At 34.5% G+C, this 14106-nt stretch overlaps 1 protein-coding gene across 5 annotated transcripts in view; it reads left to right on the top strand.

The window, feature by feature from the left end:
• Lrp1b (LDL receptor related protein 1B) overlaps window positions 1-14106 on the top strand; it is a 1950932-nt gene that overhangs the window by 1605032 nt on the left and 331794 nt on the right. For all 5 annotated transcript variants that reach the window (XM_052726598.1, XM_052726596.1, XM_052726595.1 and 2 more), the window contains 4 exons: window positions 1464-1656; window positions 2158-2283; window positions 6491-6619; window positions 9213-9332. In XM_052726598.1, the coding sequence (XP_052582558.1) occupies window positions 1464-1656; window positions 2158-2283; window positions 6491-6619; window positions 9213-9332 (568 nt within the window). The remainder of the gene's footprint in view (window positions 1-1463; window positions 1657-2157; window positions 2284-6490; window positions 6620-9212; window positions 9333-14106) is intronic.

Raw genomic sequence — 14106 nt, 5'->3', positions numbered from 1 at the left:
GCTATGCTGCAGTTGGTCCATGGTGGACCTGAGACAGCATTTTCCCATCAGGAGGGAAAATGTGCCTGCCGTTGCCAGCACAGCCCGAGGACAACCCGAGGGGTGTCCATCCCAAAGAATATAGCTCAGACTACAGCCGTGAGAATGGTGGACTCACTCACTGTGGTGAAGAATCATGGTGGTAGTAGTAGTGGTAGCTGTGTGGGGGTCCAGTGGAGGTGAGGGATGTGCTTGGGCTCACTGTCTCGTGGTCTTGCTGGATGGGGGAGGAGGCGGCAAGCAGCAGCAGTCCACAGCAGGTCCTCAGTGGTCTATCTGAGTCACGGAACCAAATGTTGGTTAAGCAGCGTTTATGGCAAGGACACCATCGCAGGCTAGTGATGTAATTAAGGACATAATCCTTACACCTAGGACTTAGTTTCAGATAGACTATGCACATAGTACACACATCTATGCATGTCTTGGTATTTATATGCTATTAACTAAAAAATATTTTCTTTAAGTAGGTTTTATGCTTTTGTCAAGGATTAGTTACCCATAATATGGACATGTGTGGCCATTATTGTCTTAGTCTTCTACTGATGTCTCCTATGAGCTGTCAATACTATACTGACTTGATAACTATTATTTTGTGATCTCTTGAAGTACAGTAATCTTAGTTCTCCCAAAACAATGTTTCTGTTTGTTTGTTTTTATGCTTATCTGTGTGTTTTGTTTTGTTTTTTCTTTTCCCGACCCTTGGCATTTTTGCCTACATTTTAAAGGCAGCTTATGAATTTCTACAAAATGTCTGAAGGATTTAATTCTGATTGGCATGTGATTTCCTGAAGATAATGACATTTGACTGCATTAGATCTTGCAGAGTCTGAATAAAATATATCACTCATTTATCTTTTGGTAACTTTTGTTAATATGTTTATGGTTTTCAGTTCTTATATGTCTTCTTTCATATTTATCTATATCTCATACTTGTTTATGCCATTGAAAAATTTATTTTAAATATAATATATACTTAATTGTTACAAATGTAAAGAAACAGAATTTTATTATTTTTGAGGTTTTATTAAATTCACATATATTTCAACATCTAGAAATGCATTATCTTGTGTACTTTATATATAAAGTTTTTTCATTTGTAAATGAATAGACTAACTTTTTTTCTTCTAGAAGAAATACTTTTCTGTCAACTTTTGTTTGCTTTATTATACTGTTTAGACCACAGTTCAGTAGATATGAATTTCTCATTCATCCTTTGCTCCTGTTTTGAGATACATTTTGATGGAGACTAAAACAGTTAAAATAGAGTATAAAACACTATGATAAAACATTCAATGAATTTCCGATGTGATGATCCCTGCTGTTGATAACTAACAAATTTTCATCTCTCACTTTCTGGAGCAAAAAGGGATATCAATGTCTTAAGATCTATATGTTTGTGTAAGCTATATTTTAATTTATTTCAGGTGATTGTCAAGTCTGGGCCAGGAACTTTTCTTAGTCTGGCAGTGTATGACAATTATATCTTCTGGTCAGACTGGGGGCGAAGAGCTATTTTGCGTTCCAACAAGTACACAGGAGGAGAAACAAAAATTCTTCGTTCTGATATTCCACATCAGCCAATGGGAATCATAGCAGTTGCTAATGACACCAATAGCTGTAAGTTATAATAGGAAATAATATTTCTTACTTATATAACCTGTCAATTTTTTCTCATTTATGGTAATATAAATTTTGTGATTATATGACTTGGGTTATAATATTCATAATTTGACTACTCAATGAATCAAAAGTGTCTGAAATGTTTAAGTAACTTCTATAGAATTTAGTTGGTTACCAGAAGAACAATTTCAGTTTTAATTATTTATGAAATTCTACTCCACTCTCTTTTATTTCTCATATCTTTGAAAATGAGGGTTAATTTGTTTCTGGAGTAATGATTTTTTTTTTAGTAGGTTTGCATCTAGTTTTATGAATTTTACAGTCATTGAAATACTTAGGGAATTATGGTTTGTGGAAGGAAAAACTCTCATAATGCCATGGCATTCTCAAAATTTCTGAGTGTCCTAGATAGGCAGTTCAATAGTTTTCTGGTTACCTGTAATTAATAAGGACCAGGTATTCATCACAAAATGTTACTCATAGGCCCCTTTATTACAGGTGAACTCTCTCCTTGTGCATTATTAAATGGAGGTTGCCATGACCTCTGCCTTTTAACGCCTGATGGAAGAGTGAATTGCTCTTGTAGAGGGGACCGAGTATTGCTAGCTAACAACAGATGTGTGAGTAAGTAATGATAATCTATGTAATATGCTTATATTTTGAAATTCTGTTATTGCATTCATAGAGTTGTAGAGGTTCAGTTCTTTTATATCTGTTTATGCAAGAATCCAGCTCATTCTAGTATTTTCTTGTAGATTCATGTGATAAATAACGTCATTCAAGAAAATAACTCATGAGTCCCTGTGGTTGAGGCCTGACTGTGTTAAGACCATCTTCAGAAGTCCCTGCATATAAGATCACCTACCAAATTGTGGCTGTCTCTTTGAGACTCTCTCACAATTATGAAATTAATTACATCTGAAATGAACTAGAATTCATGCAGGAGTTCAGTAGTCGTGGAATAACCCCCTTCATAGTCTATGGCAGTATGTAAATGAGAGAGAATAGCTCAGGCAGCTTATTTGTAATCATTTCCAAACTGTTAATTAAAAATGTAACTTTCCAGCCTTGCACAGTGTTTATTCTTCCCAAAGGCATTGCTGTCTTTAATTAGTACCATTATAATACACCCTTATTAACAGCTAAATTTCCAAAATAAATAATGGTTCAAGTGTTTCAATACTGCCATGAAAAATTAGCAAGCTACATAAAAAAAGGTTAATTTCCCTTTAACACTGAAGCTCTTTGTATGTGAGAAAGGTGGAGAGTGAAATATCTTGTTAGAAATTGGTGAACTCATTTTCAAAATGTGTCAGTTTTAGCAAATTTCTCCCCTCCTTTGTATTCTTTTCTCTCATCTTTCTTGTTAGAAAATTAATAGAATTGGGTATGTTTACATCACTGAAAATAAGTATTTTTCACCTTTATCTTCACACATCCTAGTCCTTTATCTACCAAGAGGATCTTTTTGTATATTTGCTATGTGCCTTTTTGTTATGTGAATTGGTGCCACAATCAAGGGTACACCTTGGCAAAAAATAAAATTTTAGCTTTATATAAGACTCCACCAGAACAAAGGAGAGAATGTTACAACTATTAGTGAATTTTAATGAAGATGAATAATTTTAATATAGTGGTCCTCAAATCTCTTTATTTCTTTATTGTCTAGCATGCCTGTGAACAGATCAGCCAACTACCTGAGTTATCTTTCAGTTTGCTTTTTGGGTTGAGGCCTAATGATCAGGATCTGATGTCACATGCAGACCTGGAACATCAGTCATACATTAGAATCATTCATGTTTCTCTCACGGGTCACACTACAGGGCAGAGTTCAGGTAATAGCTTTGATAAAAACAGCGAAGAGAGTGTACAGGATGCAGCAGAGACCTGTTGCTGCACAAAGGTTTATATTTAACTGCCCCTAATTAGCTACCTGCTACTCTCTGCTGCTGAGAGGTGATGAGTCAAACATGAAAATATTTTAAACATGCAGAGTTGCACTGCTGTGGAACTGAAGTGTTGCACTGGACCCCTCAAGGGGAGCAAATTGCTGGGGAGGCATTCTCTATCAGTTATGTGTCTGCTTTGAAATCACGTGGTCTATCAGCAAAACTGCAAAGTAGCTGTGGCTTTCTACTTGTCAATCCATTGATGGAAAACCAAAATATTCCTAATACATCTATGGCCATACCTGGATTGATTCACTAACATTGTTCATGAATGTTAGTGGACTCTTTCATTTGCTGACACATACATGAGGGCAAATGTAGAAAACCACCTTTTGGCCCAATTGTTGGCAAAATATTAGGTATTTACATCTCATACAACATTGTTAACCTCATCAGGATCCATCACAGAAACAGGAAGACCAAGCACATTTCAATAAAACACTTGCCATGTAAGAGAATGAGAGGAAAGACAAATTTACCTGTAGACAGAAACAGAATGCCTTCAGTGCTGTGTATCAAATGCAAATGTGAGCAAGAATTGTGCTTGTACATAATTTATTTTTGCATTAAGTATATATTCTATTTTCATTCTGATGAGGTGATAAAACTCTCTAACATAAAGTGTCTTTGGGGAAAAATGTTTTATTTTATCTCACAAATTACAGTTCATCCTTGAGGGAAGTCAGAGCACCAACTCAAGCAGGGACCTGAAGCAAAAACAGTGGGGGGCACTGCTTATGGCTGGCTCATCGGCCTTTCTTATGCAACCTAGGGCCAGTTTCCAATGGTTGGCACCATCCACAAGTGAGCTGGGCCCTCTTCGATTAATGATCAAATAAGAAACTCCCAGAAAATGGGATATAGGCTAGTCTGGTCTTGGCAGTTCTTCAACTGAGTCCTCTCATCTGAGGTTTTTCTGTGTCACATAAAACATACACACAAGAAACATTATACAGACTAAACAAATTACATTCATATATTTAGAAATATATACATAAAATAGCAATTATTGAAAAGAGGCCATGGATTTGAAAAAGAGCAAGGAGGAGAATGTGGGATGGTTTGGAGGGAGGAACGAGGAAGCAAAATGATAAAATGTATAGTATCAAAAATGAAAGAAATAAAAAACAGAGAAAATAATAAAAGTACATGAGTTGTATGCAAAGCCAAAAAGACAAGTCAGGACTGCTAAAAGACCAGTCTAAATTTTGTTCATTTCATGATCTAAGTAATTTTTGCCAACAATATTAGCACCATTATTAATACATTCCCTTTAGGTTTACTAGTATTTTTTTATTTAAATCCTCTGTTACTTCCTCTGAAATGATATTTTACTTTGGCTGGTAACTGAAATTCATTAAAAAATGCTGAAAAGTTCTGCACTGAATGAATTTAATGGGAAGTTTTAGACACATATGTTAATACATAAATATTATATTAAAATTGGAGAAAATTTAAGAAAAAACTACTGGGAATTTCAAGTAGCATTAGTGGACACATTATTGAACATTTCTGAAATTTTAAAAACTTGGATAATAATTTGTGAAGTTGAACTGTATCTCCTATGGATACCAAGCCTGATTACATTCAGAACTATTAATATAACTTGATTTCAACCTATGATTTGTTTAACAAATAGTGTGACAAGTACACCACAAGAGGACATTTTACACCCCAAATTAATGATTCCAAAAGTTTGCTGGTGAATCTATTTTATAAGAACAAAGATAAGTTATTAAGTTATTTTCCCCTGTACAAACCCCTAAAAGAGGAAGCATGGCATGCTTGAGGCAAAACTTAACCGTAGAAAAGGTATTTTGTACTTTGTCATTATTGGCCTGTACTTGTAATTTATAGAAAATCATATGAGATAGGTAGAGAGAGAAGGAGGGAGTGAGAGAGAACACTCTTCTCCCGTTTTCCATGAACATCCTAGAATTTTGAGATTCAATGGCATGGCAGTGGTGGTAGATATGTTAAATATCAAGTTCCAAGCTGTCTAGAGTCCCCCACACTTTTTTCTTCATTTTTTCCACCAATTTCTCCAAAAAATTCCAGATGCTTCTTGTCAGGAGGCATCTGTGTACGGTATTTTCCAGTCTAGTCCTAAGTAGGAACTGGCTACTGGGTCTCAACAGCAGAAAGTTGAGGAGAAGATCAAATTAGAAGTAGACCAAGTAGAGACTGTCTTGGTTAAGGTGACTTCATGCCCATCATTAGGATATGGCCCTCTCTTTACAGAAAAGTTTTATTGTTTGGGAGAATGTATAATGGTAAGGATACTTCAATGCATTGTTAGAATATACAAAGCTTATTATATTGTTAGAATATACAAAACTGGCTATTTTATTTGAGTTTTGGGACATTTAACTATGCAACTTAGACTGGCCTTGAACTCACTATGGCCCACAAAGGCCATGAACTTGTAATCCTCCTGACTCAGGTTCTAATATTCTGGTGTTACAGGCTTGAGCAACCACACCTGAGTAATTGGTATTTTCTTTAAAAGGGAGTGTTTTAAGACAGACTGCTTCCCTATATGTCAGTTATCAAACTAAAGCTACTGTTTTCCTCTGCACACGTATGATCAACAAATGATTAAGAAAATATACAAATAACTATAAATAAAAGTAGTAATACTAGTCAAAAATACTTTACAAACAACTCCCCCAACACTTGCAAAGATAAATTAATGACAGGAGGACATTAATGACAGAAAATGTTTCTGCTAATTTTCAGTGAAGCAATATGATGAGCTGTTGTTCTTTACTTCATTTTAAATGTTTATATAACAGTTCAATTTTATAAGTAAACTAAAGGAATACAATGCTAATAACATAGAATAATTCTTATTATACAAATCCTTAATTTCATTCTTTCAGCTAAAAACTCTTCTTGTAATATCTATTCTGAGTTTGAGTGTGGAAATGGGGAGTGTGTTGACTATCTGCTTACCTGTGATGGGATCCCTCATTGTAAGGACAAATCAGATGAGAAGCTGCTCTATTGTGGTAAGTGTCCAATGAGAACTTTATCGGTGCAGAAAGATATTTCTGGTTTGGTTTTATAGTTTTAAGTGTGCTTATCTGTCTCTATTTCATATGAATAATTGCCTTAATGTCTCTCATTGACATGTATCTCTGAGGCAAATTGACTAGACTTTGTTTGTCCTAAAATGAGACATTATTATCTACCTAGTTACCAGGATATTCCTTGAAGAATACTGTTATGGTTTCTGTCCCTGAGATGCAAATTAAAGGTGAATTGGAGACTTTTTTGTAAATGACTTGTAATTTTTATTTACCAATAATTTTAGGCTCATATTTCTAAAAACGTAATTCAGAAGTATCAGTGGATAGTGGATATTGCAGACTTATTCTGTAGCAAAGTTCTATCCTCAGGAAAAACCATGTTGAACTTATGTAAAAGTATTGTTCATTCCATTTTGTTTCCAGGATCATCATGTGACAAGTATCATTTGATGTGGAAACTGGTTGTGATAACCAGGATCCACAAGAAACATAGTTTTGTGTCATGTGTGCCTCCCTGTTGGTGACAACAAGTGAAAGACATCCTCTGAAGGAGATTGTCTTTTTCTGTCCTAGGAATCAGCGAAGATTTGTCTTCATTTACCTATTAATCTTTACTGTTCAATTATCCAGATTTATCTTGGAAATAGTATGATTTATTTTAATTTTACAAGACCAACAGTATTAGGTATCATTGCCATGGAAAATTCGGGTGATCTTCTGTATTTTCTACTTTCTTGAGAAGAGACAATTAACTAATCCATTTTCTTGTTTTAATCACTTCCTTAGACAAATTAGATATAAAATTCTCCATGAACTGACATTTTAAAAGACTCATATAAGAGATATAAGAAATGTACCAGTCCTTTGGTTCAGTTAGTTTTCCTTTCTGAAGCTAAAAACACATATTTGAGTAAAGTTGGATTAAAATACATCATAAGAAACAAAGACCCAAGTCTGTAAAACATGCCATAGGAAAAAGCTTTTCTGTTCAAATGGATTGAATTTAGTTTCCAAATATAATGGCTAATGTTATGGAGTGCCCTATAATAATGGGTTTGGAAAATAAAAATGTTTTATTTATATTAAAACAAACAAAAACAAACAAACAAACAAACAAAAACAAAAGAAAAACAGCTTAGCTCTCCTATGTAATGAGAACACACAGTATTGGTTTTTTCTGTATTATCTTCCCATTTATCACAGAGTATTCCCTTTCAGATCTGTCTGTGTTGATGCAAATGACAGGTTTTCAGTCTGTTTAAAAAGCTTCTTTGTATCCTTTTGTATATGTAGACCACGATTTCCTAATACTTCATCATTGATTGACACCTTGTTTGATTTCCTCTTTTAGCAACTGTGAATAATGCTGCAGTAAACATATTAGTGCAGATGCTGCTGTGTGGTGGTTATTTTCATCCTTTGAGATAGACATGTAGTAGGATCATTGACTCCTATGATAGTTGTATTTCTCATTTTTTGAAAACTTCTCACAATATTTTCCATATTGACTGCACTAAAAATACTGTATTCTCCTTTCTGTACATATTGGTTGAAAATTGTTATATTTTGATTTTTTTCTTGGTAGTCATTCATTATGTGATATTCTTGATAGTCAAGACTATGTGATATTTCATAGTGGTTTTGCCATGAGTTCTGTTAATAATCATTCAAGTACTTTTTGATACACTTTTTGGCTGTTTAGATGTTTTCTCTTGGAAAATGTTAAGTTAGACATATTAGCTGTTTAAAATTATTATTGGTTGGGGTTTTGTAATTGAGTTGAGTTCCTTTGTATTCCACATATTAACCATTGTCATGTGTGTTTTATATTTTTCAGTCTCTATTTATCTCTTTTCTGTTATGCTCTTTGTCATTTCTTTCCTTCATACAATTTTAGATTTATTTTATACTTGCTTTTATACAACTGTGAGCTGTATTGTTAGAAATTATTTTATATTATTTTATTTTAAATCTTTTTGAAACTTTTGATGTTGGCACTAACAGCTATACTGTGTGTTCTTGGCACTCATCTGAGGTATCCCATGACTTTGAGCATATTACATTTTAAGAGTTCCCATTTGATATTTTCTTTGACTAATTGGTATTTAAAGAAAATGTTATTCAGCTCAGTGGATATTTTAAACATATTTTAGTGGAAATTTATTGATATTTCTATGATTCTTTGATATTCTCATTTAAAATGTGTGCTTTTTTTTTATTATAAAATCCTTGCCAATATAAACGAATTAATGGATGGGTAGTAGAATATTTTACTCCTTCTGAGATAGGGATTTTTCCTTCTGAATTGATTATATTTTGTATGTTTATTCCTGTGGAGGATAAGAGAATTTTGAGAAACAGTAGGTAGATATAGTACTCAACGACTAGTTAGGAAGCATCAGGTCTAAAGGACTCAAGTGTAACCCACTGTAACCCAGACCTTTTATACATACAACACTGCTTTATGGATCCAGATTCCATTAGTAAGGAGAGAAATTTTATTCATGGTTTCCACTCTCTAGAAACATTTCTATATGACTTCTAACAACAACTTTTGATCTTTATTCATAAGAAAACAGAAGTTGCCGAAGTGGGTTTAAACCTTGTTACAATCGTCGCTGTATTCCTCATGGCAAACTCTGTGATGGTGCAAATGATTGTGGAGATAACTCTGATGAACTGGATTGTAAAGGTAAAATATTATTATATCAGTCTGGGAATATAGACATTATGACAGATGTTTATTAAACTTTCACAAAGTTTGTCCCTGAGAAAATTGTGCTATGAAAACATCTGCTGACATTGTTATAAATACTTTCGAAACAGAACTATAGATCATTGTGTTAAGAGAAGCTAGACTTGGGGATATGAGAACTTCATGATCTCCATCATATGTGAAATGAAAAATATTGATCCTGTAGAAGTTGAGATAAGATGGTGGTTACCAGAGGATATCACCTGAAGAGGAACATTTTGGAGAAAGCCTAATCAATGGGTACAATGATCCAGTTTGATATAAACAAGAATTCATTTTTGTAAATCAGTCAAAATGAATTCAATTTAAAGAGTTATGACAACCATTCTAGTGTCTATTATTTAACTCACATTTCAATTATTACCCTTGCTTTAATCCTATTTGTATCTACTTGCTTTTAGGATGTTTAAATCAGAATATTCTGTATGCTGGTTTCTGTCTCACCATCCAGAGACTTTTTTCTTAAATTTTACATGCTCAGGCAATAGCTTAGGCTTGTTATTAACTAGTCCTACAATTTAAATTAAACCATTTCTATTAATTTATGTGCTGCTACATGGTTCATGGCTTGTTACCTCATTTTACAGATGTCCTACTCCCTCTATGTCTGGCTGGTGACTCCACCCTTCTTTCTCTCATCATGCTCTTAGTCTTGCTCTCCAGCCTACCCTCTTCCTGCCTAGTTATTGGCCAGTTAGCTCTTTATTAAATGAATGAGAGTAACATATCTTCACAGTTTATGAAAGGATTATTCCACAGCAATTCAATACTGAATTTATTGCTGTAAGAGTGATTATTTTTGCTCTATTTTACCCATCAGTATGGGTAAAGTACTTAGTACTAGTCTTTAAAAATAAACATATTTATTGATACATATTTATATATGCCATATACTTCACTTGTTTCAAATACACTCAATGATTTTAGTAAACTTATGCAATTTTGCACTCATCATAATCAATATTTTTCAGAACATTTATCTGAGAAGTTCTCAATGCTCATTTTCATTGCCTACCACAGTTTTGCCTGTTGTAGGCATTTCACACAAATTATGTCATGGAGTATGCATAGTATTTCATATCCTGCCTCTTAAGATATGTCTTTGAGATTCATCCATGTTATAAAATTTACCAACATATCACAAACATTGTTACTACCCATTTTTCTTTTGTTATTTTTTTATTATTGAAACTACTATTACATCATTTCTTATTTTCCTTTGCTCACTTCAAACCCTAACAATATACCCCTCCATGAAGACTTTGAAATTCATGTCCTCTTTTTTCACTAATTGTTGTTATATGTTAGGTATGTACGTAAAACCTTCTCTCCATAATGTTACATGTGCATATGTTTTCAGGGCTGACCTTTGGAATTAGATAACCAATTGGTGTACTGTTCCGTAGGGAAGACTATTTATCCTATTCTTAGCATTCCTTAGTTGCCTGTAGTTCTTTTGGTAGAGTTGAAGCCTCACAGGATCTTAATGTATCCTTACTGTGCATTTCATTACTCACATAACAAATGTATTGACAAATTTCCAATTGTCAATTAGAATGGCTTTCTAGTCAATCCACTTTAGGCTTGAGTTGAATATACTTTCTACAGCTTCCCCTGCCTATAGTTTTCTAGTTTGTTTCTGTGTTGTTAATCAAGTTTATATTTCTCATATGCCTATTAGAGCAGGTACTCAAATTAGACTTACTGCTTCAACTCTTATTTTCAGAATTGTATAAGGCCTAGAAAGGTTTAAAAACAATAAAAAATTACAAGATATTGAAAGTAGATAGAGATAAACTTATAAACATTTAAAAGAAGGAAAGAATGGACTGAGACCAAAAATGGGTACTATCTATGAGATAGCTTCAAGCAGGAGAGAAAGCATCAAATTAAGTTAGTGGTAAAAATAAGAAGAAAGAGCTTGAAGTAATTAAATAAAAATATATGGAAAACCAGTGTCAAAACTTTTTTTCCCAAAAGAAGCCATTGGAACTTAACACTACTGTCTTAGTTAGGGGTTTGTTGCTGGGAAGTATGAAGAGATACCATGACCACAGCAATGCTTATAAAGGAACATATTTAGTTGGGGCTGGCTTACAGTTCAGGGGTTTAGTCCATTATCATCATGGTGGGAAGCATTGTGGCATTCAGGCAGACACAGTACTGGAGAGGTAGCTGAGAGTTCTACATTTGGATTCACAGGCAGCAGGATGAACATATCACACTGGGTATCATTAGAACATTTGAGACCTCAAAGGCACCCCCAGTGACACATTTCCTCCAACAAGGCCACACCTCCTAATAGTGCCACTCCCTATGGGCCTATTGGGACCATTTTTATTCAAACCTCCACATTCCACTCTCAGGCACCCATATTATAAAGCAAAATGCATTTAGTCCAACTTCAAAAATCCCCATAGTCTATAACAATCTCAAACTTTTTTAAAAGTCCAAAGTCTCTTCTGAAACTTGGGGCAGTCTTTTAACTTTAAGTACTATAAAGTCAAATTAAAAAGCAAATCACATACCTCCAACATATAACAACACAGGATATACATTATCATTAAAAAAAGAAAAAAAAATAATCATGAAATACTGGATCAAAGCAAGACAGAAAACCAGCTAGGCAAGTGCTCAGCATATCCATATCTGTTGTCAAAGTTCTCTTTGGATCCCAACTCTTTCAACTTTCTTGACTGCAACAGAATTCTTCTTCTTGCACTAGTTCCACTTCCTGATAGCTGCTCTCCTCAGCAGGTATCCCATGGCTCTGGCATCTCCAACATTTTAGGTTCTCCAAGGCAATTCAGGCTTCACATTCACAGCTTCACACAAAGACCTGTCTAGGCTTCTATGCATGGATACCCCTGACTGGTGCCTGGCCTCAGCAGCTTTCATTGGCCATGAAGGGAGATTCCACAATACTTTTCTTCTGTCCTTGACTCTAAAGCCAGTACTACATGACCAAAATTCCCAAGTTCTGCTGCTTGCTGGGGCTGCAACATGGTCCCTTTGTCAAATACATCACCAGTTTGTTTTCAATGGTTTCTTTTATTGACTAATCTTGACTGTTCTAGGACTCACTCTGTGGATCTGGCTGGCCTGAAACTTAGAGGTCTGCTTTCTTCTGCTTCTAGAGTGATGGGATTGATATCACCATACCTGGTTCTAAGCTTTTCTTTAATTCCTTTTGAAAATTTGAAAGTTTAGCTGGGTGGGATCTTGCCCTGGGGCCACCACTTGCTTTATTCCGTTTAACATCAGGATTTTCTTTAATCTGTTTACACATACTGGAGCCCCTTTCATTCTCAAATTGTACATTTTGCATTTTTCCTTATTCAGCTTGTTCCCTTTCATTATAAATCTACATAAGAGTGAATACTAGTAAGCATACAATAGAGTCAATACTAACCTGTTTTGAAATTTCCTCTGCCAATACAACTAATCCAAAACTCTTCAATTTAGCCTCATGCAGACTTTTTGGACAAAGGCAAAAGGCAGCCACATTTTTAACCAAAATATCAAGAATAGTCTCTAGGCCACATACTAAAATTCTTTTCTGAAACCTCTTGAGCCAGGCCCCCACAGTTAAAATCACCCTCAGCACCACTATCTTCCATGTTCCTACTAGGATGGTCAATTAAACCCTGCTTAAACCCCACTTAAAGCATTCAACTGATTTCCGAACCCAAAGTCCCTATTTTTCCAAGCAAAAATAAGTTCAGGCCTATCAGAACAATACCCCATTCCTGATACCAGCTTCTGTCTTAGTTTGGGTTTTATGGCTGTGAAGAGATATTATCACCAAAGGAAAACATTTAACTGGGGCTGGCTTACAGTTCAGAGGTTAAGTTCATTATCCTCATGGTGGAAAGGATAGCAGCATGCAGGTATACACAGTGCTGCAGAGGTAACTGATAGTTCTTCATCTGGATCCACAGGCAGCAGAATGAAAATGCCACACTTGTTGTGGAATCTGAGACCTCAAAGACACCCCCAGTGACACACATCCTCCAATAAGACCATACCTCCTAATAGTGCCAATCTCTATGGGCCTATGGGGGCATTTTTATTCAAATCACCACAGCTACTATGTGTTTTCTTGAGAAAAATAGTTTTGTCTTAAAATGATAATAAATTATTGTGTTTGGAATTAGGAAATACTGTGTCTAGTACATGAGAGGTATTTATAAAATCGTATGTTTAAAGAATTCTTATGAAATATAGACAAAATATACTGTATCTAATTATATCTAGTTGTATCAATAGCAACTGCCAAAGAAAAGTACAAATTAAGAAGGAGTATTGTCCTTCTTTTAGAAACTTAACCATCTCATTTATAGTCTTCGTCACAAAAATGCATTAAGAATCAATTTTTGGTAAAAGTGTTTCTTTTTTGATAATCATAGCATAAAATTCATAGCAGTTGGATACTTTAATTCAGTTAAAGCATATATCTTGGCATTTTTACTTTAATGCTGGGTATTTGAAATCAAAGTTGCTTTTAAACATGGACTCAAACTCATTGTTACATTTTGGAAATGAATGTGTTTATGAAACTTGAGTAATTCCTATGATAAACAATTAAGTTGCTGTTTTTGGAGAAAAAAGTGCTTACCACAGTTTGACTTTTCTCTCAGCTGTGGATGTTAATATAATGTTCTTCTTAGGTACCTAGCAAACCACAGAAGGAAAATCTTGCTAATCCTAT

The sequence above is a fragment of the Peromyscus californicus genome, unplaced genomic scaffold (assembly GCF_007827085.1).
Source record: "Peromyscus californicus insignis strain IS unplaced genomic scaffold, ASM782708v3 Scaffold_7__1_contigs__length_154581171, whole genome shotgun sequence".
Classification (NCBI taxonomy): domain Eukaryota; kingdom Metazoa; phylum Chordata; class Mammalia; order Rodentia; family Cricetidae; genus Peromyscus; species Peromyscus californicus.
The sequence above is the reverse complement of the archived record's forward strand: the minus strand, read 5'-3'. Positions and strand labels throughout refer to the sequence as shown.